Source organism: Struthio camelus, chromosome 16 (genome assembly GCF_040807025.1).
Source record: "Struthio camelus isolate bStrCam1 chromosome 16, bStrCam1.hap1, whole genome shotgun sequence".
In the NCBI taxonomy this organism is placed as follows: Eukaryota; Metazoa; Chordata; class Aves; order Struthioniformes; family Struthionidae; genus Struthio; species Struthio camelus.
In genome coordinates, this window is record NC_090957.1 from 4,481,407 (window position 1) to 4,505,001 (window position 23,595).

Here is a 23,595-nt window from a genome sequence, read left to right on the forward strand (position 1 = left end):
GGGTCCCGCCCAGCACTGCAGCCCCCTGGCTGCTCTGGTCCTGCTGGCCTTTCCTGTCCCCTCTCGCGCTCACTCTGTCTCTCTTCCCCGTCTGTCAGCAAGAGGCGCAGAAGCTGAAGTTTCTAGCGTCCATCGGCACCCTCTGTGGAGGCAGCAGCGCCAAGACCTTGTCCTGGGGCCTGGAGGTGTTCTGCTGCCGACACGAGCTGGCTGAGCATATCGAGGTGAGGGGAGAGGCAGCAGGTGTGAGGACAGGGGCAAGGCCAGCTGGGCCCTGGGTCTGCTGGTGCTGGGTGATGGCAGTTGCCGCGCTGACTGCCGGTTGTGCTGTGCAGGTGCTGCTGGAAGAGGAGCCCTTGGAGCGCCTGGGCACAGCAGTGCGCCAGCAAGCCATGCTTGCTATCACGGCAATGAGGTAGCTAGCAGAGCCCCTGGTTTGGCCAGGACCTGTGCACAGCATGTGCCTGATGGCACCGTCCCTGGCTGGGAGGTGTGCACCATGGTGGGAGGAGGCTGGCGGTGCTGTCTGCTGCGCTTCTGCTCTCCCCTGGCCCAGGCTTGTCAGCAGGGCAGATGGGAGGGCAGAGGGTTGCCTGCTGCAGCTCCCCAGGGCCCCTTGGCTTGTAGTGCAGAAGGGGAGGCAGGTGGTAGAGAAGGGGGGAGGCCTAGCTGCCTGGGCTCTCCTCTGGCCCTGGGCCAGTTCATGGAGGGAGGAGGTGCCTCCCTGCAGGGCTCCCTCACGTGCTCTCTGTAGCAGCCGGGGGACTCCTGCCCCAGCGGCCCACAGCCACCTCCCCAGGGCATCCAGGCACTGCTCCCAGCACCAGTGTCCAACAGGCATCTCTCTCTCTCTCTCTCGCTCTCTCTTTGCAGTGCAGTGGAGCCGGTTCTGGAGGGCAAAAAGAGCAGCCTTCTCCATGCCTGCTTCAAGAGTGTCTTCTTGCTTCCTCCAAGAGAAGACATGGAGACCGTGGACATGTCCCTCTACTCCAAGGTAGGTGCTGGGTGAGCTACAGGGAGCCCGCCAGCCCCTCTGGGCTTGCCCCTGGCTTCGCTGTGCTGAGAGGTGACTGTCAGCTCCAAGGCTGGGCAGGATCTCAGCTTTGTTTTCCCACCCTCCTGCCTTCATGCCCTTCCCGTGGGCTGGGCCATGGGCAGTGCCCAGGGGCTGGTCTGTGCACAGCAGATCTCCTGCCCTGAGGCCTCTCGTTGGCCCGTGCAGGGCAGCGGGTGTCCTCGCTGGGCAGCAGGGGTTCAACTGAGTCTGCTGTGGGTCAGAGGCAGTGGGGAAGGAATGCCACAGCCCCCTGTCCTCCTTGCAGACCCTCGATGCCATGGACAACATGTTGGAGGTGCTGGTGCTCAAGTCAGCCACTTCCAGCCTCCTGGAGCTGCAGAAGATCTTGCAGGTGTGGCATTTGCAAAGAGTGGGCTGCATTGGGCCTGTTCCTCAGCCCAGAGGGAAGTGACACCCTCGAGTGGACATTCCCCCCCCGAGTGCCATGTACAGGCAGCACGCTGCAGGCAGGGGGCGTTTCTCGCTTGGGTGAGCGGAGGTTCCCCACTGGGCTCTTCTGTGAGCCCAGTGCCCCCTGGCTACAGCCCAAGTCCCTTCCCACCCCAAACATCCTCCAGGCTCTTGGGAACACCTTGCCCCCATGAGCACTCCTGGGCCACCTCTGCCCCCAAAGCTCTCCTTGCACCAAAGCAGTGGGAGGAATGTCACCCTTCTTCTCTAGGCACTGCACTGATGGCAGCTGGTGCTGCTGCCCCCCTGCCTCCGCGTGCCTTGTGCTTTCCTTGCCAGATCGGAATGGGGCAGAGACCCACTGGGAGCTGCCCGTGCTGCAAGGGGAGCCGAGGCCGGAAGCTTGGTTCTTCTGCCATGCCAGGAGGCCGGAGGCCAGGCTGCCCACTGCAGACCCCTAGGGAAGGTGTGGCCTGAAAGGCCTGCCATCCTGAAGAGGGCACCCGGGGCCATGTGCATGGCCAGGAGCAGAGGCTGGGAGGGGGCTTGGGTGTGGCTGGCTGCCTGAGGGCAAGGTGGGCCTTGCAGGCTGGGGCCTGTAGGGGCAGGAAGGCCATTCCAGGCTTGGCTCTAGCTCCGAGGAAGCCTTGGTGCACTGTAGGACTGCAGGCAGGCGCTTAGCAGAGCTGCTTCTGCTGGAGTGGGCGTCAGCTCCCCGGGCAGAGCAGTAGCCTTTCTCCTTGCAGATGCTGCTGCCCTTCACCAAGACGGAGAGAGCAGCTGTGCGTGAGAGGGCCGTGGGGAGGATTGGGAGGCTGAGCAAGTTGCTGGCCAACTATTCCTCGCTGGAGGTAAGGAGCCAAGCACCGTGCAGCCCCCGCTTTGGCCCTTTGCAGCAGCCCAGAGCACAGTGCAGCTCAGGGGGTCCCTCGGAGGGAAGCGTGGGCACAGGTTAAGGCACTGAGCAAGGCTCTGCCCTGAAGCAAAGCTCTTTGGCCCTCTCTCCATGGGCTTTTCTCTGCAGTCCCTTTGTCGCAGGAGCCAGCTGTGCCCCCAGCCCTGTGCAGGGGAGCAGTGCGCGCGGAGCATGATGTGAGCCGCAGCCTGGCAGTGCTGCCTTTGCTGGGCTGCTGCTTTGGGAGGCAAGGCCTGCAGGGCCCTCGAGAGCTTTGGCTCCGCTGGGATCCATGCCTGGGCAGAGTCTTGGCTTCAGGGCTTTGGTGGCGACTGCCTCCCATCAGCCCTTCTACCTGTCCCACCCGCCTTGCCCAGGTGTGGCACCCCTTTGGAGGAGTGGATGAGAGCCCTGCCTGCTATGGGAAGATCCCCGTGCCGATGCTGGGACAGCTGGTGGGCTGTCTCATCCTTTGCTGTGCTTACGAGGACGCGGAGACCAAGGGTGGGGCCTTGGATGCTCTTCATTGCCTCTTCAGATTCGTCGTGCAGCGAAAACGTAAGAGAAGCTGTGCTGGGCTGTGTGCTTCTGCACACGGCCACGCTGGCAAGGCTGGGGAAGGCATCGCACTGCCTCGGCCCCTCTGCTCAGTGAGGCAAAGGAGCAGGAGGCGCGGCTGATGTAGGAGCAGGGGAGCGGGCTGTTAGTACCTGTCCTGGATACCACTGGCCTGGAAAACGCTCAGCAGCCCCTGCTCAGAGGCTACGGCTTGTGTCGGGCTTCGCACCGGAAAGCCCGTGAGGCTTTTGGTACCCTTTGAAGCAGTTGCCCTTCTCTGCCCTGGAATAGGCCCCGACCCTCCCTGGGAATCCTGCTCCCCATCCATTCGTGGCATGCCCTTTGTCTCTGCCAGGCTGGTTTCTCTCTGATGCCATGAGTCTGCCAGCTGCAGCTCTGCATGACTCCTGCTGACCGCTGTGTCTTTCTGCTGCTGTTCAGGCCGGGCGATGCTGCAGGATGATCCAGAGTATGTGGAGCCCCAGAAGGAGAGGGAAGCCGACAATGAGCTCTGCCTTTCGTGGACGAGCAACATGAGCGTGATCATGAGGGTGAGGAGCACTTCCCTTGCTGGGACTGTTGGCCATGGGGTCCTGAGGAGACGTGGATGAGCAAAGGGATGCCTAACGAGTGGGGCTGAGGGGGCCTTGGGGTTGATGCAGAGGTGGTGGTGGAGAAGGAAGCAGCTCTGAGTGGCACCTAGAGTACTGGTTGCTGCCTGGTAGCAGCCCTGCTCTCACTGCTGTGTCTCCCGCTGTCCCTGAGCGGGGGGACTAGCCAGAGGCTTGGCTCCAAGAGTCCCAGCAGCAGCTGCAGCCTGCTGGCCACCGGCAAGCTAGGGTTGCCTGCAGAGCCAGTGCACTGTGAGCCTGCTCCCGAGCATCCTGCCTTGCCCTGGTGGCCCTCTGGCCACATGCCCCATGCTGCTGCTACCCAGCACAGCGCGTGCTCCTGGCTCTCCTGGGCCACGGTGCCAGCACTGCCCCGCACCTCTCTCCAGAGCCACATCCACTGCTTAGCTAAGCAGCAGTAGTGCGGCCCGCAGCGTGACATTTCTTCTCTCCTGGGTCCTTTCTGCCCCAGCTGTTTGTGAAAAACCTGCAGCCTTCCGAAAGGACAGACGTCATTGTCACAGCCATCGAGGGCATGAGGAACTGCAGCACCTACAATACGGAGGTGGCTTCCCACATGCTGACCATGTTCCTGCTGGACGCTTTCTCTGTGCTGGAAGATGTAAGGAGCCTGGGGCTGGCGTGCGTGGGGCTCGACCCTCTGGGGCGCTGTTTCCCCGCCGAGAGCCAGTGTTCGTGGGCAGCGGAGCCCCTTGGAAGGCAGCAAGGAGCGGTGGGAGTGGTGGAGAGGGAAGGAGAAGTGAGTGGGAGCTGGGGTATTGGCTGCTCTCTGGGAGCAGCCTCACCGTCCGCCTTGTGTCTTCCAGGTGCCACGCATCATAAGGTGCCTCTACAGGAACGTCAAGTATGTGAGGGAGCTGTCGGCCCGGGTCACCCTAAACAAGACCCTTTGCCAGCTGGCCTGCTTGGAGCCCAGCGAGGTGACCGTGAGCCTGCTGTACTGCTCGCCACTGTGCAACAGGTATGGGGCGCGTCAGCCTGGACGGGCTCCAGTGGCTCCTTGGCCATGGGGAGAAGGGCCCAAAGAGGGCCAGAGGCAAGCAGATGGCCAGCACACGGCTGAGGGGCAGGGCCCTGTGTCTCGCCCACCGTTTCCCAGCCCTGGTGCCTCAAGCAGGCCTTGAGGAGCCAGAGCTGAGCAAGTGTCCCTGCCTTGAGCCGCAGAGCGCAGCGGCTCTGCACACTCCCTGCCGCGCAAGGGGCTTCAGCTTGGTCATGTGCTGCCTGCCTGGGCAGGACCCTCTTGGGGCTGCCAGGGAGGAGGGGGTGGGCAGGGGCAGGGCTGGCACACAGCTGGGGACCTCCAGGGCTGGCCCAGGCTACGGTGCTGCGGCCAAGGAAGTGCCACTGACAAGGCGCTCTGGGCCTGCAGCACTGCCGTGAGCATGTGGAAGGTGCTGATGGATAAGCCGATGCTTGCGCCGGACATGCTGCGGGAGCTGCTGAGCTTGCTGGAGGAGCGGCCACTGCGCAAGCAGTCCAGCTCCGACAGGGACAACAACTGCATCCTTCCGCTGGCCGTGAGTTAGGGGACGAGGCCTCCCGTGCCCCCAGGCTGGTGCCTGCCTCCCTGGGCCCCCTCCCCCTCTCCGCTGCCCGTGTGCCCCCAAGCAGGGACCTCTCCTGGGCCCATGGCTACAACATGGCCAGCGCCAGGCCTCCGACTGTGCCAGTGCACAGGGCTGCCAAGTGCTGCCTGGCCTCTCTGCACACCAACAGCCAGGCTGGCCATGCCCAGGAAATCTCCATCCGACGCTGTCCCTGCATCCGCCGACCTCGCTCAGCAGGCTGGAAAGCCAGGGTCGGGTTGGGGGCAAGGTGAGGGGCAGGAGTAGGGCTCCTGCAAAACCTGGGCAGGCAGCACGGCCTGGGACAGGGAGCCTGGCCGAGCGTGCACGCTACACGAAGCCTGCCGAGGTGATGGTCATGCTGAGGCAGGAAGGCTCACTGTGTACAACCAGGAGCTGAGGCCCAAGAGCCTGCGGGCGCTGGCCCTGGTCAGGCAGCCAGGCTGAGGCCTCCAGCTGCACTTCCCATGCTCCAAGGCTGTGCTCGAGCCTCCCACCTGGAGGGCTGTGGAAGCATGCCGGGGACTGCTCGGGAGTGAGAGGTGTGACTGGGTGTTTTCTGCAGGCAACGAGGGCACTGTGTGAGATCATCCGGGAGCCCGTCTGCCCAGAGGCGGTGAAGGCGTTTTTCCCCCAGCTCTTCCTGGCGCTGCTCTTGCAGATGGTCTTCACAGCAGAGTTCAGCCACCAGGAAGCAAATATCTTCTTGAGGGAATGCCAACGGGATGAGTCCCGTCCCACCAGCCACGTCAGGTGCTCGATCCCGCTCGCCCTGTCTCTGCACTGCACCTGGAGGCAGGGCCGGGCTGCCAGTGTGACCTGGGCTTTGCTCTGCATGCAGGTGCGCCGTGCAGGCCATGAAAAGTCTGCTGCGCTGCACCCACTATGAGACCGTAGCCGTGGCTGTTGAGAGGAAGGGCGGCTGGGACCTATTTCTGCATGCGGACACCTCCCAGAAGGGAGTGGTGGTGCTGGCCAGGTAGAGCCCTTTCCGGCCTGCTCTGGCCCAGCACCTCTTCCCTGGCTGTGGGGTGTGCCTCCCCATGTGCTTCTTGGTGGGGGAGGGGGAACGCCACTTCTCCAAGAAAGAGGCTGCAGCCTCAGCCCTTGTGGCAAGGGCTCGCCCAGCAGAAGGGCCCTGGGAGCTGCCATGCTGCCCAGCTTGGAGAGCTGCTGGGGGAGCGGGCGGTGTTAGGAGCTGTGGGAGAGGGTCGTGCGCAGGAGAACCTGGGGAGGGCCCAGGGGCACAGGAATCCAAAGCGGGCAGGAGAGGGGATGTGTGGGCAGGCCATGCCGCCTGGGCAGGAAGGCTGTTTCTCCGGTCTCCCACCAAGAGGAACGTAATGATGCCTGACGCTGACTTTCTAATGGCAAGGTGTGGTAGGGCAAGAGCAGTGCTCCATGAGCAAATGCCGCTGGCTGCAGGAGCTGCGTGCCAAGCAGAGCGATGCCAGAGGAGGTTTGCCTGCTCGGCTGAGGCCCAACACTGCCTTCTTGCCTCTGACAGAGCAATGAGGGGGGCTGCCAGTCACCTGCGTCGCTGGATCTTCCGCCAGCTGGCAAGGCTGCTGAGGAGGGAGGACCAGTTTCATCAGCTGCCCGTCATGGCTTTCTTTGTCGAGGTGGGCCTCATGGCAAGCAGTGCCTCTCTGGAGGGGCCTCTAAATGCTGTGCTCGCTTGTGCACATGCGTGTGGGGTGATGCTGGTGAATGGAGCTGGGGCAATGCATACGCTCCTGTTAGTAGCCCCGGCCTTGGCTCGTTTCTGCTGGGCGACCACTCGTAAGCACTTGTATTTCGTGCCTGCTTTGTGGCAGCTGTCTGTGTTCAATTGCTCCTCCAAGGGATGAGAACAAGAGGCTGCGGAGGGTTCAGGGGATGGGAGGAGGAGGCGAGCAGTGTGTGCAGTGTGCCGTGAGGCGCGGGGCTGTGAGCAGGGCCCAGGGGTGTCTGCACAATGCCTGCTGTGTTTGGGCTGAGCTTTGTGAGGGCCTGGTGCCCTTGCCCTGGATGGTGGGTGGGATGGAGAGCTGCACGCTGCGGGCAGTGCTGCCGGCTGTGCCAGTCTTTCAGTGCTGTGTCCATTTCAGCTGCTGGAATGCCCTGACCTTGCCGACATGGATGAGGAGGTCCTGCCACTCGTCCAGGGTTATGCGCAGAGTGAGAGCCTGGAGATGCGCAGACTGGCGTTCAGAGGCCTCGTGGCCCTGTTGAATAGACCCAAGATGGTGAGGAGGGGGGCAGGCGGGTGAAGCCATGCTGGCAGCCTGGGGCTTGACAGGAGACACTGGGTCAGAGAGTGGCTTGGACTTGGCTGGCAATCCGGAGGTGTGGTAGCTGCTCCCAAGTCTCCGCTGCCCCATTCATCTGCCCCGAGTGTCATGCCAGGCCCTTGGCCGTGCTGCACAAGGAGAAAGGCACCAGTGCCCAGCGGGAAGATCTGGGAGAGGGACAATGAGCTGGAGCACAGGGCCGGGCTAAGGCAGCCAGCTGCTCCTGGGCCTTGAGGCAGCAGCTTTGCTCCCTACAGAGGCCAGTGCATGCTGAGGGCCCCCTTGCAGATCTGTGCCCTGCACTGCAGCCTCTGTGCCCAAGGCCTGCGTGTGTGCAGAGCCCTGGCCCTGGCCACTGAGCCCTGATGGGAAAAGAGCAGGCAGAGCACTTTTGGGCGGGCGGGGGGCGGGGGGGGGTCTGGCCTTGCTTCCCACAAAGAAAGTTGTGTGTTTCCCACAGAAAAGGAGAATGCAGAGCCTGCTCCCAGACAGCATGGAGTGGCTGCAGGATGCTTGCAGGGAAGTGCGTGTGGGAAGCCTGATGCTGCTGAGAAACATCCTCAGCTACCTGGAACAGAAGGGCTCCAACCCGATTGTTCTGCAGCTGGCCGAGAAGCTTCTGCCTCGCTTTGATGACGTAAGGCTGATGGGAGAGCCGGGGCTCTGCTGGTGTGTCCGGGGGTCCGTATGCGTGGTCTGGGTGCTGTGTGCCCCTCTGCATACGTGCCTGTTGGCACGTCCCCACACAGGCCCTGCTGTATGTCAGGAAACCTTTTGCCCTGTGGTTCTCAGCCCATGCCCTGTGCTGGCCTTGGTGTCCAGGGCTGTGGGAGTAGAGCAAACCAGCCCCCTGTCTGCTCTCGGCTGCTGCGTCTCGTGCTTGACTGCGTGCGGCGCTTGCCGTGGCCTGGGGCAGCGATGAGCAGAGAGGTAGGAGCAGGCTAGAGAGCGAGGGAGAGGCCGTGCCGCGGGGCTGTCCCTTTCTGTCCTCTTGTTGTGTGCGGGGGCCCTGATGGAGGCCTCGGGAAATCCAAGAAGCTCCCTCCAGAGGGAGAGGGAGACAGAGCCCAGGGAGGCTTGTCGTGCTGCTGCCGACAACCCTCATTGTCCAGGCTGCCTCAGCAGAGGCTTGTCCTCAGCTCCGACCTCTGGCCGGGCTGGGGGACAGTTGTGCCCGGAGAGGACGAGGCCTTGCCACGGCAAACGCTCTTGTCGGGCCCCGTTCCTGGAGTCGTTGCTGAGGCCTCCCCTCCTCTCCTCCCTGCCTGCAGGAAGACAGCAGAGTGCGAGAGCTCTCCATGCTCCTCTTCAAAGACCTGCTGGAGATTGTGGTGGGGAAGAACAAACGGAACCTGAAGCAGCATGCACAGAGGAGCCTGGTGCCGCTCTTCCTCCACATGAGTGACAAGGTGCAGAGAGTGGCCCAGGTAGGGAGCAGTGTTTTGGGGAAGCAATGCTGACATGCCGTGGGTGGAGGTGAGCAGCAAGGCAAGGGCTGCTGCCAAGTGTGCCTTGGAACGCATGGCAGCATGAGGTGCAGCTTCCTGTGTGCCGAAGGACAAGGCAGAGCTGCCTCTGCCTTCAGGGAGGGCCAGACCTAGTGGCACGCTGCGTCGTGCCATTTGGGGCTGGGAAAGGCTGGGAGCCTTGCCAAGACGAGGGGGACCCAGGGTGTCCTGCCGTGGCTGCGGTGGCATCTCCTGGTCTCTGTTGCTCTGCAGGCCTCTCAGGAAGCCCTGGTGAGCGCTGCACAGTTCCTCAAGTGGGAGGAGCTCAAGCAGCTGGCCAGAAGAGCGGAGACATGGAAGATCGGGGAGTGCGTGGTAAGGACGTGGCCAAAGCCCCCGGGGCCGTGGCGGGATGAGGCCTGCCGCCATGGCCAGTGGGCAGGGTGCACAGCTGTGCCCCTCACGCACTGCTGCAGCCCAGAGCCCTCTACTCTAAGTGCCCGCTGGGGTGCTGAAGGGGCCCCTGGCCTGGCTGGGCCTTGGCAGAAGCATGGCGGGGATCTCAGCACCCGCAGGCCCCGCTCTGCCCTCTGCTCCCTCTGAACCTGGCTACCAGCCAGCTTCTAGCTGGGAGGCGTGGACAGGAAGAAGGGGAGGCCGGAGCTGGGAGGAGGGACAGGCCTGGCCTTCTGGGGAGGCTCGGTGCCAACCCCCTGTCCTTGTGCTGTCTGCAGCTGCTGAGGGACAGGAGCAGAGCGGAGCAACACCTGCGCCAGAGCCTGCCTTACCTGGAGAACCCGGACGCATCCTTGCGGGAGGCAGCTGTGAGGTTCATTGGTGAGCCACAAGCCCAGGGCCATGCCTGCCCACCCAGACGGGCACACAGGAGGGTCTTCAGTCCCTCCCACCGTCCCTGGGTCCTGCACCGTGGGGACGGGGCTGGGGCCAGCCTTGCCCAAGGGGAGCAGGCTGCATGGCCAAGCTGGCAAGGCCAGATGGGAGCTGTGCTGCTGGGGGCTTGCTGGGGAGTATGAGGGGTGAGCGGAGGTGTTTGCCTAGGGCTCATCGGGCAGCAAGTGAAGAAGCGGAGGAAGGAGAAGGTGCAGGAGCTGTGCACTGGTGAGTGAGAGCAGCGCTGTGTCAGGCAGCCCTGGCAGGGAGGAGGGAGGAGGCTGGGAAGTGAGCTGCAGTTCACTGGCCTGCCCCAGGTGAGGAAGGCTCTGTGTCCCTATGTGGGGGAGAGCAGGGGGTATTTGGGGCGCATCTGGGGCTTGGCCGACCTGCAAGTGCCAGCTGATCCATTTGTCCTACCTGCTGCCTCCTCCGCATGGGAAGAGCTGAGTGGGGCTGGCCCTGCCTGGGGGGGGATTCCTGGGATCTCTGCAAAGGTGGGAGTCTGTTCTCAGCTCGGTGCCTTTCTCTCGCAGCCCTCCAGCCCCTGGAAAATGATGCGGAACCTCTAGTCCGTTGCCTGGTGTCACAGACCATCATGAACCTGAGGGTGCCAAGGAGAACATCAAGATTCCACCTCGGAGCACTGTGTCCCTGGCTCCCGAGAGCATGGGCGAGGTGGCACCCTCCCGCCAGGACGTGACTCTGTTTGAGCAGAGCTGACGCAGCTGTGCCAATGCCATGGTGCTGCACACCACGCACACACGCAAGTGTGCTGGAAGGTCTGGCTCATTGCTGGCATCTCCCGCAGCCCCAGGACAGCGCGACTCCTCAAGCACAGCCCCTGTTGTGCTACCGCTTCATGGCTTTGTTGGGCTTCCCGCAAAGATACAGCCCCGTTTCCTCAGCCGGAGTGAGTGTTCTTTTTTTAGGGAGCCAAAGGCAAGGGGCAAAACTTGCTGCCTGCATGAATCTGGCTTGTCCTGGGGGGGACGGGGTGTCCACTCGTTCCAATATGCCAGGCCAGCGTAGAGCGGCCTGACACACTTTGGTTTTGCTGCAAAGCGTCAACTGCTCTGCTGGCCCACAATAGCCAAGGGAAAGGGGGAGAAAAGCTTTGGCCTCCCCTGCCCTCTCCAGTCACCGCAGGGCAAGAGCAGGCCCCTGCTGTCTTCAGGGCTTGCATCTCAGGTGGAAGGGCAGAGCTGGGGTATGACATGCAGCTCTGTTTCTATCGCCACTGCCTACCCTGCGCATGCAGGCCTCAAGGCCGAACCGTCCATGAACTCCAGAATCATTGCTGAGCATGTAACGGCCAAACCCATTAAAAGCAGCTAATAAAGATACACAGCTCGCTCATGGGGCTAAAAAGTAGACTGCAGGGGACAAGATGGGATGCACGTGGGTTGGGGTTGACCTCGGAGGAGATAAGGGACTGTGGGAAACAAGGACATGGCAACCAGTGTGGGCTGAAGGCCAAGACCAACCAGAAGGAGAGTAAAGAAGACTCAGTAAAGAAGATTGGGGGAGACCTTCCCTGGCAGGTGGGAAATAAAACTGTAAAGGGTCTAATTAGGCCAGAATTCCTTTGTTCAAGGTCCCTCCCTGGAGGCACCCAGCTCCAGCAGTTACTATGCTGCACCATCATTTCAAGAAATAAAATTTTGCTGCTAGATGTGCGTGAGGCTCTGCTTCTTGGAAACCTAGGATCAAAGTGTTTCCACAGCACTTTGGCACCCCAGATGGCAGTGTAGCCAACCACCATTGCACCCTCTTGGCTCCAAACATCCAAATTTAGAAAAGGAAAAGGAACAAAAAGGAGAAAAAAGCCGTTACAGTCAAATCGATCCCTAGCTAGTTAGCTGTCCCTTTATGTCAGGATGATTGTCCATCTTACAATTAATGTGGGGGTTAACCCAAGGAAGGATCCTTCGATTCTAAGAAATGAGCTCTGCTACAGCTTATATTGGAAGATGAAAAGCCTCACTGAATGGATTATTGGTATGTGTGGGGATAATTGGATGTGGGACCGGCGAGATCCAAGGAGGACAAACGGCACCCTCTGTAAAACTACTCTTGCTGCAGCAGATATAGGTGTCCCAAATAACGCCCCAGGAGCTACTGCTCCGCCTTACACTCCTCCGGTGGCGCCTCCCGAAGATCTGTCTATCTGTCCCTCTCCTCCTCTTACTCAGACTTCCCCTCCTCCCGTGGCAGGCCTCCATCCTATGGTTGCTAATGTTTTACCTAATGCAGCAACACTACAAGCGAGTGCAGCGGGGGCGGGGGGGGGGGGGAAGCTAACCCCCCTCACGTGGTACTGCATGTATTTACTAGCCAACCCTGGAGTCCGAGTGACTGAGCATTGTGGGCAAGCAAAATGCCCAGGTTGAGGGAGGATGCGGAAAGGAGCGCTCAGCTGTTTTCTAATAGATATGCACTGGGTATAATCCAAACTGGCGGGATACCCAAGTACTCTTGAGAGAGTTGTTCTGACCAAACTGGCGGGATACCCAAGTGCTCTTGAGAGAGTTGTTCTGACCAAACGAGCGAGATGATAAAATAGTTAATAAAGAGGCAAAGTTTGTACAACAGACTGGGGGAAACACAAATCGTTAGCCAGCAAACGATCCAAATTGGGATTACAATAACGCAGGGGACAGAGTCGCTTGCCAGACAGGACTCCGGAACTCGGTAGAAGCTATTAGAGCATGTAGCAAACTAGGAGTGGATTGGACTAGAGTGCAGGAGCGTAGACAGAGCTTGGACAAAGAGGCCAGGGATTTTGGGGGACGACTAGGGCAAGCCTTGTTGAACTATGGGGGAAGGACTTTCCAGAATTGGAATGATGCACTAGCCATTAGTGTCTTTGTCCATCAGGCCGCTCCGGATAGCCCAAAAGAGTTGAAGGAGCACATGCCAGGGTGGCAAGGAGAAACTTCACAAAGGATTTTAAGCGTGGCAGTATTGGTCTATGACGGGCGAGAGGAGAAACAGCAAGGGAAGCAAGCAAAGGAACGGAAAAAGGAAAACCAAGAAGAGGCTAATCTCTTAGCAGCAGCTTCAGCACGGAACTTGCAAATTAGAGGAAGGGGTAGAGGAAGAGACAGAGGAGGCCGAGGAAGGCTAGGGCAATGCCAAGGGCAAGGACGAGAAGGGGACAGGAGAAGATGGGGAGACAGTGAGGGACCGGAATGTTATTTCTGTGGCAATGTAGGACGTATGCAGAGAGAATGTCCCCTTTGTCCAAGAAGGCCCCCAGGAGTAAGGAGCCCCCAGGCAAGCGGATCAGCTTGGGAGGGTGGACAGTATTCACAGTGACTAGAGACAGGGGAATCCAGAAACTCTGAGGAGAGAGAAATGTTTAGCATATTGTGTACATCTTCGAGATGCTGTCTCTTAGGGAGATACCTGCTTTTTCAAGAGCTGCAGACAAACTTCCAAAAGAGCAGTACCATCTTCATGTTTGCTTAACAGAAGGATTATCCTAGTTAAGGCGGGCTTATCTCCTTCAGTGTTCTGCCTTCAATAACTAAAAATGGTAACGTAACTTCTTGTTTGTCATAACGCACTATTGGGAACGGGATTACAATCGAAAAAGAGGAATGCCTATACTTTGTGCTTCACGAATTAGTGCCCGGCTGCAAAAGCACAGCTGCATCTCAGTTCTTGAGTCTCCAAACCAAATCCGTGCAGTAAGGCTTTCTTAACAACCCAGCAACACCTGGGCGCCTTTTCATTAGATTATTTAATCTAAGGTAAACTTCACAAAAAAAAAAAAAAGGGAGAAAAAGTGCCTCACATTCTCCTCTATGATGTGCACAAATACTCTACCCCAATATATGTATCCAGCAGGTGTGCTCATAGAAACCAAGGGAGGACTGTTGGAGAAGGAAATTGTAGCCGATTTAGCTTCCGCTTCGCATAAGTCTCACTCTTGCTTAGCATCAGTGCCTAAAGTAGATGAAGCCTGCAGGCCTCAAGGCTGAACTGTCCTTGAACTCCAGAAACTTTGCGAGGGATGTGACCTTGCCAATGTTGTAACTGCCAAACCAGTTAAAACTAGCTGACAAAGATACAAAACTAGCTCATGAGGCTACAAAGTAGACTGCAGGAGACAAGATGGGATGCACGTGGGTTGGGGTTGACCTTGGAGGAGATAAGGGCCTGGGAGAAACAAGGACATGGCATCCAGCCTGGGCTGTAGGCCAGGAGCTGTCAGAAGGAGAGAGACACCAATCAGAAGGGGAGAGACCACCGACTCAGTAAAGAAGATTGGAGGAGGCCTTCACTGGCTGGTGGGAAAATAAAACTGTAAGGGGTCTAAGTACCCCAGAATTTCTTTGTCCGGTGTCCTTCTCCAGAGGCACCCACTTCGAGCTGTTTCTATGCTGTAAAATCATTTAAATAAGTAATTATTTTATTTAAAATAATGCCCTGAAGCCTGCAGGCCGAAGCTTTTACCGAACCTGTGGGCTGCTGCTGACACAACAACTGCAGAAGCAGCCAGAATCAGCCCTCCAACATACAGAACACAATGGACAGAGGTCACGGTTAGCCTCCGGATAAGATAAGGCACTTTGAAGCAGGAACACAGCAACCGTCCTGGGATGTAGACACAATCCATTTACAAGGAAAGAGACCAGCAACTCAGGAAAGAAGACTGGAAGAGACTGTCACTGGCAGGCGGGGAAATAAGACTGGAAGGAGTATAATTAGCCCAGAATGTCTTTGTTCTGGGTCCCCTCTTTGGAGGCACCCAGCTCCAGCTGAAACAAACGATCGTATAAGAGTCTGACTCTGCCTTAGTGGTGAATGCCTGCGGACCTTTATAACACACCCATCTCGGAAGGACTGTCATTGAGCTCCATGGCTTGAGAGATAAAGTAGCCCCTGTAGCCACTAGAAAGGTTACTTGCTTTCCAGCAACTTTCCTGGTTATGCGGCCCTGACTAGCCAAAGGGATTACATCCAAAAACATACATACACATCGAATACAAGCACAAGGATATTCCTCCTCAACTAGTCATTCATCAGTTCGGCCTACATCTTGATTTTCTCCCGAAGGAGGATTCACCCCTGACTGTGGCTGAATTCGTGCACAGCTTGGGCACTCACGCTGCATATGTCCTCACTTCCCACAATAATAACCCTCCCAAGAACCTAACCCAGGTGCAGAAGTTAATGGAATTCCCCTTCCTCCCCTCATGACTCCTTGTCCTACTGCCATCCCACCCGTCCACCATCCAGAAAAAGAGCCACAACCTTGTTTAATCACAACCTCATGGGCAGAGAGGAACCTTCTCAAGTTCAACAAAGGCAAGTGCAGGGTCCTGCACCTAGGGAGGAAGAACTCCATGGCCCAGGACAGGCTGGGGGTTGACCTGCTGGAAAGAGGGTACAAGAGAGACATGGCCCTACTGGAGAGAGTCCGGCGGAGGGCTACAAAGATGATGAGGGGACTGCAGCATGTCTCCTGTGAAGAAAGGCTGCGAGAGCTCGGCCTGTAGAGCCTGGAGAAGACAAGACTGAGAGGGGATCTCAGTAGAGCCCAGTGACAGGACAAGAGGCAACGGGCACAAACTGAACCACAGGCAGTTCCATGTGCACAGGAGGAAAAACTTCTGGGCTGGGAGGGTGACGGAGCACTGGCACAGGTTGCCCAGAGAGGCTGTGCAGTCTCCTTCCCTGGAGATACTCAAAAGCCATCTGGACACAATCCTGGGCAATGTGCTCTGGAGGACCCTGCTTGAGCAGGGGGGTTGGACTAGATGATCTCCAGAGGTCCATTCCAACCTCAGCCGTCCTGTGATCGGTGATTCTCCAGGACCTTGACAGTGTTTGCAAAGGAATTTGTGCAGCTACTGACACAAACCCCTCATCTAGGGGACTTCCTGTTGTAGACATGGCCCCACCCTAGGTTTCCGAGGAGCAGAGTCTCATGCACATATAGGAGCAGAATTAATTATTTCTTTGACATGAATTACAAGAATAAATGACAGTACAGGAAGTAACAGCTCGAGCTGGCTGCCTCCACGCAGGGACCCTGAACAAAGACATTCTGGGCTAATCAGACCCTTTGCAGTCTTATTTCCCCACCTGCCAGTGACAGTCTCCTCCAGTCTTCTTTTCTGAGTCACTGGTCTCTCCCCTTCTGACTGCTCTCTCTCTCCTTCGGACAGCTCCTGGCCTACAGCCCAGGCCCTTATCTCCTCCAAGGTCAACCCCAACCCACGTGCATCCCATCTTGTCTCCTGCATCCTATTTTACATCCTCATTAGCTGCTTTTGTAGCCTTAGTAGCTGGTCATAAATGGTTTTACAGCTACATTGCCAGCAATGTTTCTCAAGTTCATTCACAGTTCGGCCTTGAGGCCCGCAGGCTTCATCTACTTTAGGCCCTGAGACTAAGCTGAAGCTAAATCAGATACAATGTCCTTCTCTGACACTTCCCATGGTGGGAGGGTGTCACTTACGTAGCCAACTTCAGACTTCCCACAAATCCAATCCCCACTTAGAAGTATTCTAAGAGAGAAGAGTCACTCTTGCATTGCTGTCCTTTCTCTCATCCATTGCATCTTTCTCCTCCCCCATTGCATTGAGCTCGACACGGTAGGTGGAAAGTCCACTGGACTCCACGGGAAGAACTCCACCTTTGCAGTTCTTTGTTCTTACAGATGTCATCCATTATCAGATTGCATTTCTCTGGGAAAGGGCAAAGGAGCAAGCCACCGCTTCAAACCAGCAATGCTTGCTGCACCAGCTGCAGCTCACCTGCGCAGCACATTCCCTCTACTGCTCATCGTTTCTGCTCCTGGAAGGATGGATTTCCAGCCTTCAGGTGCTTGCAGGAGTCCAGGGCATGCCTTAAAACAAAGGCCAGCCTGTGGCGCCCTTTGTGCTGAGATTCATCCAGCTTTCTTGGCAACACCTGTGGTCAGTCACAGCCAGGCTTCTGCCCTCAACCTTCTTCCATTGTGCGGATGTATTGCTTGGCCACAACGCAATAAGCAGAGAGAGTTCCACTTCTTGGAATAGGTGCTAGCATGCCACACTAGAAAGCACAGCGGTGCCTCTGTCAACATCAACACCTACCGGTGGGAAAAGAGCCTTCTAGGCTGAAATCGACTCACGTATGAAGGTCAAAGAACACCAACTCAAGGGTTTGGAAAAGAAAGAGTGCTTTTCTCCTCAAAACAAACAAAAAAAACCCCTCAGTTTTCATACAGTCCTCCCAGAGAAATTGCTCCTTGAGTTCACACGAGGTTAGCTGTTTTGCTTTTGTAAAACACAGGGAAAAGGTTTTAGGTTTTACAACAATTTCTTTTAGACAACGGGCAGGCATCCTTTTCCAGCTCCAACCGTGCCAGCTGAATGGGCCAACATCCTCCTACTTGCAGGAGTGGAGGGCATAATTTCTACACCGTACAACGTGCTCCAGCCTGAAGCAGTCCAGGCTGCTCACCAGCTCTTTGCCCGACGTCCGTGTGGTTTTCCGCCCACTTGGGAGCCCGGCCACGGCCCCGGGGGCCAGCAGAACTGGCAAGGCCAATAATCTGTGCCGTGCAGAGAAGGGGCCAGGTGCCGGGCGGGAGAAGGGGTTGGGGCTGGCAGTGGGGGTTCGGGCATCTCCCTGGGGTTGGTGCTTGGGGGCTGGTGTTGAGGGCAGGGCTGGGGACGAGAGCTGGCTGCATGGGGTGAGGGGTTGGGTGAGGCATGGGGCGAGGTTTGGTGGTTGTGCTGCGGGTTTCTGGTGCTTGCTGTGAGCGTTGGCTAGCTTTGTGGGGGAGTGGGCTATGGCAGGGGTGAGGGCTGGGGTGACGGCTAGCATTTGTTGTCTAGGGCTGAGGGTTGGAGATGCCGGTGAGGGCTGGAGCAAGAGTTAGGGAAAGGGGTTGGAGGTCTGGGTTGTGGCTGGAGGGTTAGAGTTTGGGGTGAGGGATGAGAGGAGGGGATTGGGGCAAGAGGTACGGTGGGGTCAGGTTTTGAGGTGGTGCTGGTGGTTAGTGGTGAGCAGGTGAGTGCGGCCAGGCGTGGGCAGCCGGGGATGAAAGAGGAGGGAGCTGGCCATGCGGAGCCGCGCGCGGCCCCTCGAGCTGCCTCGCCCTGCCCTGCCCCAGCTCCCTCCTGCCCGGGGCGGCCGCGCTGCGGCCCTGGAGCCCCTGGCGGCGCCGGCTGCTGCTGCTGGAGCAGCTCGCGCAGCAGAGGTGACCTCAGAGCCGCCCCCGGCGGGGCCATTGTGACCCCCCCCGTTGTGACACCGGCGGCGCTGTCAGGTGCGGGCAGTGTCCGGGCGGACGGCGACGGGAGAGGGCAGGAGCGCGTGGAGCTCGAGGAGGAGCCCCCGAGCGCAGCCACGTCTTTCCCTGCCGCCCCGGCAGCCTCGCGGAGTCGAGGCGTTTGCCGAGGCCTTGCCAGCTCCTGCTGCGGGTGAGAGCGACGGGGCCGGGCTCGGCAGTGCCACGGGGCTGCGGGGGCCCTCGGCCGTGGTGGGGGCAGGACCTTGCGGCAGGGGCTGAGGCGCAGGAGAGCTGGCTCCAGGGCCGGGACGGGCGCGGGGACCTTTGACTGCGCTGCCCCCACCCCCGTGGGGACCCTCCCCAGCTCTGCATTAAACAAGTGTCCCCCTCCTGCCTCTGCTCCGTGCCGCAGGATGGCGGAGAGACCCCCCAGCCGCCCACGGGTGGCCTGGGAGCAGGAGTACGGCTGCCCGCGCCGGGCATCCCAGGAGCAGGACAGGGTTGCCGAGGAGAGCAGCTCTGCCTCGAGGCCCTTGGAGGGGTTCGAGTCCCAGGCGTGGCGGAGAGGTGAGTGAGCCCCCGTGGGGCTGGGCCGGGCTGGGGTGAGGGCCGGGGAGCGCACCCTGCTCTGCGCCGGGCTCCCATCTCCCCAGCACGTGGTGTCAGGGTGCCCGGGGTGGTGGCACAGCGGTGCCCGGATGCCAGGGCCCGCTCGGGGCTTGGGAGCTGGCCCCAGCGCAGCATGCGCCCAGGAGGGAGAGCGCAGATGGACGCAGCTCCTGCTGCCTGGGACGGGCAGCGAGCGGCAGCTCCGTGGCAGGAGGAGGGATGCTGCCTGTCTGGCAGCACGTTCCCCAGCCTGGTGCAGTTGAGGTTTGCCCTGGCTGGCTGGCTGCAGCAGGGCAGCTCATGTGCTGGGCACCGTGCAGCCTTGAGCAGCCTGGGGGAGACTGCGTGCCCGGGAGCAGGCCCATGGCTGGCCGGCGGGCAGAGCTCACTGCGCGGCTCTCTGCTGCCTGCCCTCCATCTCTGCAGTGCTCCTGGCTCTCTTCCTTTCTCAGGTGCAAGGTTTTCCATCAGCAGCTGGTCCGAGCTGTCCAGAGAGGATGAGGAAGCCTTGGACTTCATCCAGGCCTTTGTGGGTGGCCGAGAACAGGTAAGTGCAGCCGTTTCCATGGGGGCTGTGCCTGGGTCTCCCTGCGGGTCCGCCCATGTCTGCTGGCAGGCTGCTGGGGAGGTGCTGGCTGTGCAGAGCTGCTGCCGTCCGGGGTCCCGCCCAGCACTGCAGCCCCCTGGCTGCTCTGGTCCTGCTGGCCTTTCCTGTCTCCTCTCGCGCTCACTCTGTCTCTCTTCCCCGTCTGTCAGCAAGAGGCGCAGAAGCTGAAGTTTCTAGCGTCCATCGGCACCCTCTGTGGAGGCAGCAGCGCCAAGACCTTGTCCTGGGGCCTGGAGGTGTTCTGCTGCCGACACGAGCTGGCCGAGCATATCGAGGTGAGGGGAGAGGCAGCAGGTGTGAGGACAGGGGCAAGGCCAGCTGGGTCTGCTGGTGCTGGGTGATGGCAGTTGCCGCGCTGACTGCCGGTTGTGCTGTGCAGGTGCTGCTGGAAGAGGAGCCCTTGGAGCGCCTGGGCACAGCAGTGCGCCAGCAAGCCATGCTTGCTATCACGGCAATGAGGTAGCTAGCAGAGCCCCTGGTTTGGCCAGGACCTGTGCACAGCATGTGCCTGATGGCACCGTCCCTGGCTGGGAGGTGTGCACCATGGTGGGAGGAGGCTGGCGGTGCTGTCTGCTGCGCTTCTGCTCTCCCCTGGCCCAGGCTTGTCAGCAGGGCAGATGGGAGGGCAGAGGGTTGCCTGCTGCAGCTCCCCAGGGCCCCTTGGCTTGTAGTGCAGAAGGGGAGGCAGGTGGTAGAGAAGGGGGGAGGCCTAGCTGCCTGGGCTCTCCTCTGGCCCTGGGCCAGTTCATGGAGGGAGGAGGTGCCTCCCTGCAGGGCTCCCTCACGTGCTCTCTGTAGCAGCCGGGGGACTCCTGCCCCAGCGGCCCACAGCCACCTCCCCAGGGCATCCAGGCACTGCTCCCAGCACCAGTGTCCAACAGGCATCTCTCTCTCTCTCTCGCTCTCTCTTTGCAGTGCAGTGGAGCCGGTTCTGGAGGGCAAAAAGAGCAGCCTTCTCCATGCCTGCTTCAAGAGTGTCTTCTTGCTTCCTCCAAGAGAAGACATGGAGACCGTGGACATGTCCCTCTACTCCAAGGTAGGTGCTGGGTGAGCTACAGGGAGCCCGCCAGCCCCTCTGGGCTTGCCCCTGGCTCCGCTGTGCTGAGAGGTGACTGTCAGCTCCAAGGCTGGGCAGGATCTCAGCTTTGTTTTCCCACCCTCCTGCCTTCATGCCCTTCCCGTGGGCTGGGCCATGGGCAGTGCCCAGGGGCTGGTCCGTGCACAGCAGGTCTCCTGCCCTGAGGCCTCTCGTTGGCCCGTGCAGGGCAGCGGGTGTCCTCGCTGGGCAGCAGGGGTTCAACTGAGTCTGCTGTGGGTCAGAGGCAGTGGGGAAGGAATGCCACAACCCCCTGTCCTCCTTGCAGACCCTCGATGCCATGGACAACATGTTGGAGGTGCTGGTGCTCAAGTCGGCCACTTCCAGCCTCCTGGAGCTGCAGAAGATCTTGCAGGTGTGGCATTTGCAAAGAGTGGGCTGCATTGGGCCTGTTCCTCAGCCCAGAGGGAAGTGACACCCTCGAGTGGACATTCCCCCCCCGAGTGCCATGTACAGGCAGCACGCTGCAGGCAGGGGGCGTTTCTCGCTTGGGTGAGCGGAGGTTCCCCACTGGGCTCTTCTGTGAGCCCAGTGCCCCCTGGCTACAGCCCAAGTCCCTTCCCACCCCAAACATCCTCCAGGCTCTTGGGAACACCTTGCCCCCATGAGCACTCCTGGGCCACCTCTGCCCCCAAAGCTCTCCTTGCACCAAAGCAGTGGGAGGAATGTCACCCTTCTTCTCTAGGCACTGCACTGATGGCAGCTGGTGCTGCTGCCCCCCTGCCTCCGCGTGCCTTGTGCTTTCCTTGCCAGATCGGAATGGGGCAGAGACCCACTGGGAGCTGCCCGTGCTGCAAGGGGAGCCGAGCCCGGAAGCTTGGTTCTTCTGCCATGCCAGGAGGCCGGAGGCCAGGCTGCCCACTGCAGACCCCTAGGGAAGGTGTGGCCTGAAAGGCCTGCCATCCTGAAGAGGGCACCCGGGGCCATGTGCATGGCCAGGAGCAGAGGCTGGGAGGGGGCTTGGGTGCGGCTGGCTGCCTGAGGGCAAGGTGGGCCTTGCAGGCTGGGGCCTGTAGGGGCAGGAAGGCCATTCCAGGCTTGGCTCTAGCTCCGAGGAAGCCTTGGTGCACTGTAGGACTGCAGGCAGGCGCTTAGCAGAGCTGCTTCTGCTGGAGTGGGCGTCAGCTCCCCGGGCAGAGCAGTAGCCTTTCTCCTTGCAGATGCTGCTGCCCTTCACCAAGACGGAGAGAGCAGCTGTGCGTGAGAGGGCCGTGGGGAGGATTGGGAGGCTGAGCAAGTTGCTGGCCAACTATTCCTCGCTGGAGGTAAGGAGCCAAGCACCGTGCAGCCCCCGCTTTGGCCCTTTGCAGCAGCCCAGAGCACAGTGCAGCTCAGGGGGTCCCTCGGAGGGAAGCGTGGGCACAGGTTAAGGCACTGAGCAAGGCTCTGCCCTGAAGCAAAGCTCTTTGGCCCTCTCTCCATGGGCTTTTCTCTGCAGTCCCTTTGTCGCAGGAGCCAGCTGTGCCCCCAGCCCTGTGCAGGGGAGCAGTGCGCGCGGAGCATGATGTGAGCCGCAGCCTGGCAGTGCTGCCTTTGCTGGGCTGCTGCTTTGGGAGGCAAGGCCTGCAGGGCCCTCGAGAGCTTTGGCTCCGCTGGGATCCATGCCTGGGCAGAGTCTTGGCTTCAGGGCTTTGGTGGCGACTGCCTCCCGTCAGCCCTTCTACCTGTCCCACCCGCCTTGCCCAGGTGTGGCACCCCTTTGGAGGAGTGGATGAGAGCCCTGCCTGCTATGGGAAGATCCCCGTGCCGATGCTGGGACAGCTGGTGGGCTGTCTCATCCTTTGCTGTGCTTACGAGGACGCGGAGACCAAGGGCGGGGCCTTGGATGCTCTTCATTGCCTCTTCAGATTCGTCGTGCAGCGAAAACGTAAGAGAAGCTGTGCTGGGCTGTGTGCTTCTGCACGCGGCCACGCTGGCAAGGCCGGGGAAGGCATCGCACTGCCTCGGCCCCTCTGCTCAGTGAGGCAAAGGAGCAGGAGGCGCGGCTGATGTAGGAGCAGGGGAGTGGGCTCTTAGTACCTGTCCTGGATACCACTGGCCTGGAAAACGCTCAGCAGCCCCTGCTCAGAGGCTACGGCTTGTGTCGGGCTTCGCACCGGAAAGCCCGTGAGGCTTTTGGTACCCTTTGAAGCAGTTGCCCTTCTCTGCCCTGGAATAGGCCCCGACCCTCCCTGGGAATCCTGCTCCCCATCCATTCGTGGCATGCCCTTTGTCTCTGCCAGGCTGGTTTCTCTCTGATGCCATGAGTCTGCCAGCTGCAGCTCTGCATGACTCCTGCTGACCGCTGTGTCTTTCTGCTGCTGTTCAGGCCGGGCGATGCTGCAGGATGATCCAGAGTATGTGGAGCCCCAGAAGGAGAGGGAAGCCGACAATGAGCTCTGCCTTTCGTGGACGAGCAACATGAGCGTGATCATGAGGGTGAGGAGCACTTCCCTTGCTGGGACTGTTGGCCATGGGGTCCTGAGGAGACGTGGATGAGCAAAGGGATGCCTAACGAGTGGGGCTGAGGGGGCCTTGGGGTTGATGCAGAGGTGGTGGTGGAGAAGGAAGCAGCTCTGAGTGGCACCTAGAGTACTGGTTGCTGCCTGGTAGCAGCCCTGCTCTCACTGCTGTGTCTCCCGCTGTCCCTGAGCGGGGGGACTAGCCAGAGGCTTGGCTCCAAGAGTCCCAGCAGCAGCTGCAGCCTGCTGGCCACCGGCAAGCTAGGGTTGCCTGCAGAGCCAGTGCACTGTGAGCCTGCTCCCGAGCATCCTGCCTTGCCCTGGTGGCCCTCTGGCCACATGCCCCATGCTGCTGCTACCCAGCACAGCGCGTGCTCCTGGCTCTCCTGGGCCACGGTGCCAGCACTGCCCCGCACCTCTCTCCAGAGCCACATCCACTGCTTAGCTAAGCAGCAGTAGTGCGGCCCGCAGCGTGACATTTCTTCTCTCCTGGGTCCTTTCTGCCCCAGCTGTTTGTGAAAAACCTGCAGCCTTCCGAAAGGACAGACGTCATTGTCACAGCCATCGAGGGCATGAGGAACTGCAGCACCTACAATACGGAGGTGGCTTCCCACATGCTGACCATGTTCCTGCTGGACGCTTTCTCTGTGCTGGAAGATGTAAGGAGCCTGGGGCTGGCGTGCGTGGGGCTCGACCCTCTGGGGCGCTGTTTCCCCGCCGAGAGCCAGTGTTCGTGGGCAGCGGAGCCCCTTGGAAGGCAGCGAGGAGCGGTGGGAGTGGTGGAGAGGGAAGGAGAAGTGAGTGGGAGCTGGGGTATTGGCTGCTCTCTGGGAGCAGCCTCACCGTCCGCCTTGTGTCTTCCAGGTGCCA

At 60.0% G+C, this 23,595-nt stretch overlaps 1 protein-coding gene across 1 annotated transcript; it reads left to right on the forward strand.

The window, feature by feature from the left end:
* The first annotated feature begins 2,220 nt into the window (after positions 1 to 2,220).
* Positions 2,221 to 11,090, forward strand: LOC138061215 (maestro heat-like repeat-containing protein family member 7). Its single transcript, XM_068910101.1, has 16 exons — positions 2,221 to 2,319; positions 2,741 to 2,921; positions 3,363 to 3,472; positions 4,005 to 4,154; positions 4,360 to 4,514; positions 4,926 to 5,073; positions 5,687 to 5,874; positions 5,963 to 6,100; positions 6,629 to 6,743; positions 7,212 to 7,349; positions 7,855 to 8,031; positions 8,666 to 8,821; positions 9,116 to 9,217; positions 9,577 to 9,679; positions 9,902 to 9,961; positions 10,270 to 11,090. Exons 2-16 carry the CDS (start codon positions 2,804 to 2,806, stop codon positions 10,434 to 10,436), a joined length of 2,025 nt encoding a protein of 674 aa, XP_068766202.1. The 5' UTR covers positions 2,221 to 2,319; positions 2,741 to 2,803; the 3' UTR covers positions 10,437 to 11,090.
* The last annotated feature ends 12,505 nt before the right edge of the window (positions 11,091 to 23,595 follow it).

What these genes read in the sequence shown, in the direction of transcription:
- LOC138061215 (XM_068910101.1), top strand. Translation starts at nt 2,804, where the DNA reads ATGCTGGGACAGCTGGTGGGCTGTCTCATCCTTTGCTGTGCTTACGAG. An exon ending in TGCTCGCCACTGTGCAACAG is followed by an intron (nt 4,515 to 4,925) that starts GTATGGGGCGCG and finishes CTGGGCCTGCAG; the next exon opens with CACTGCCGTGAGCATGTGGA. An exon ending in GGAAGATCGGGGAGTGCGTG is followed by an intron (nt 9,218 to 9,576) that starts GTAAGGACGTGG and finishes TGCTGTCTGCAG; the next exon opens with CTGCTGAGGGACAGGAGCAG.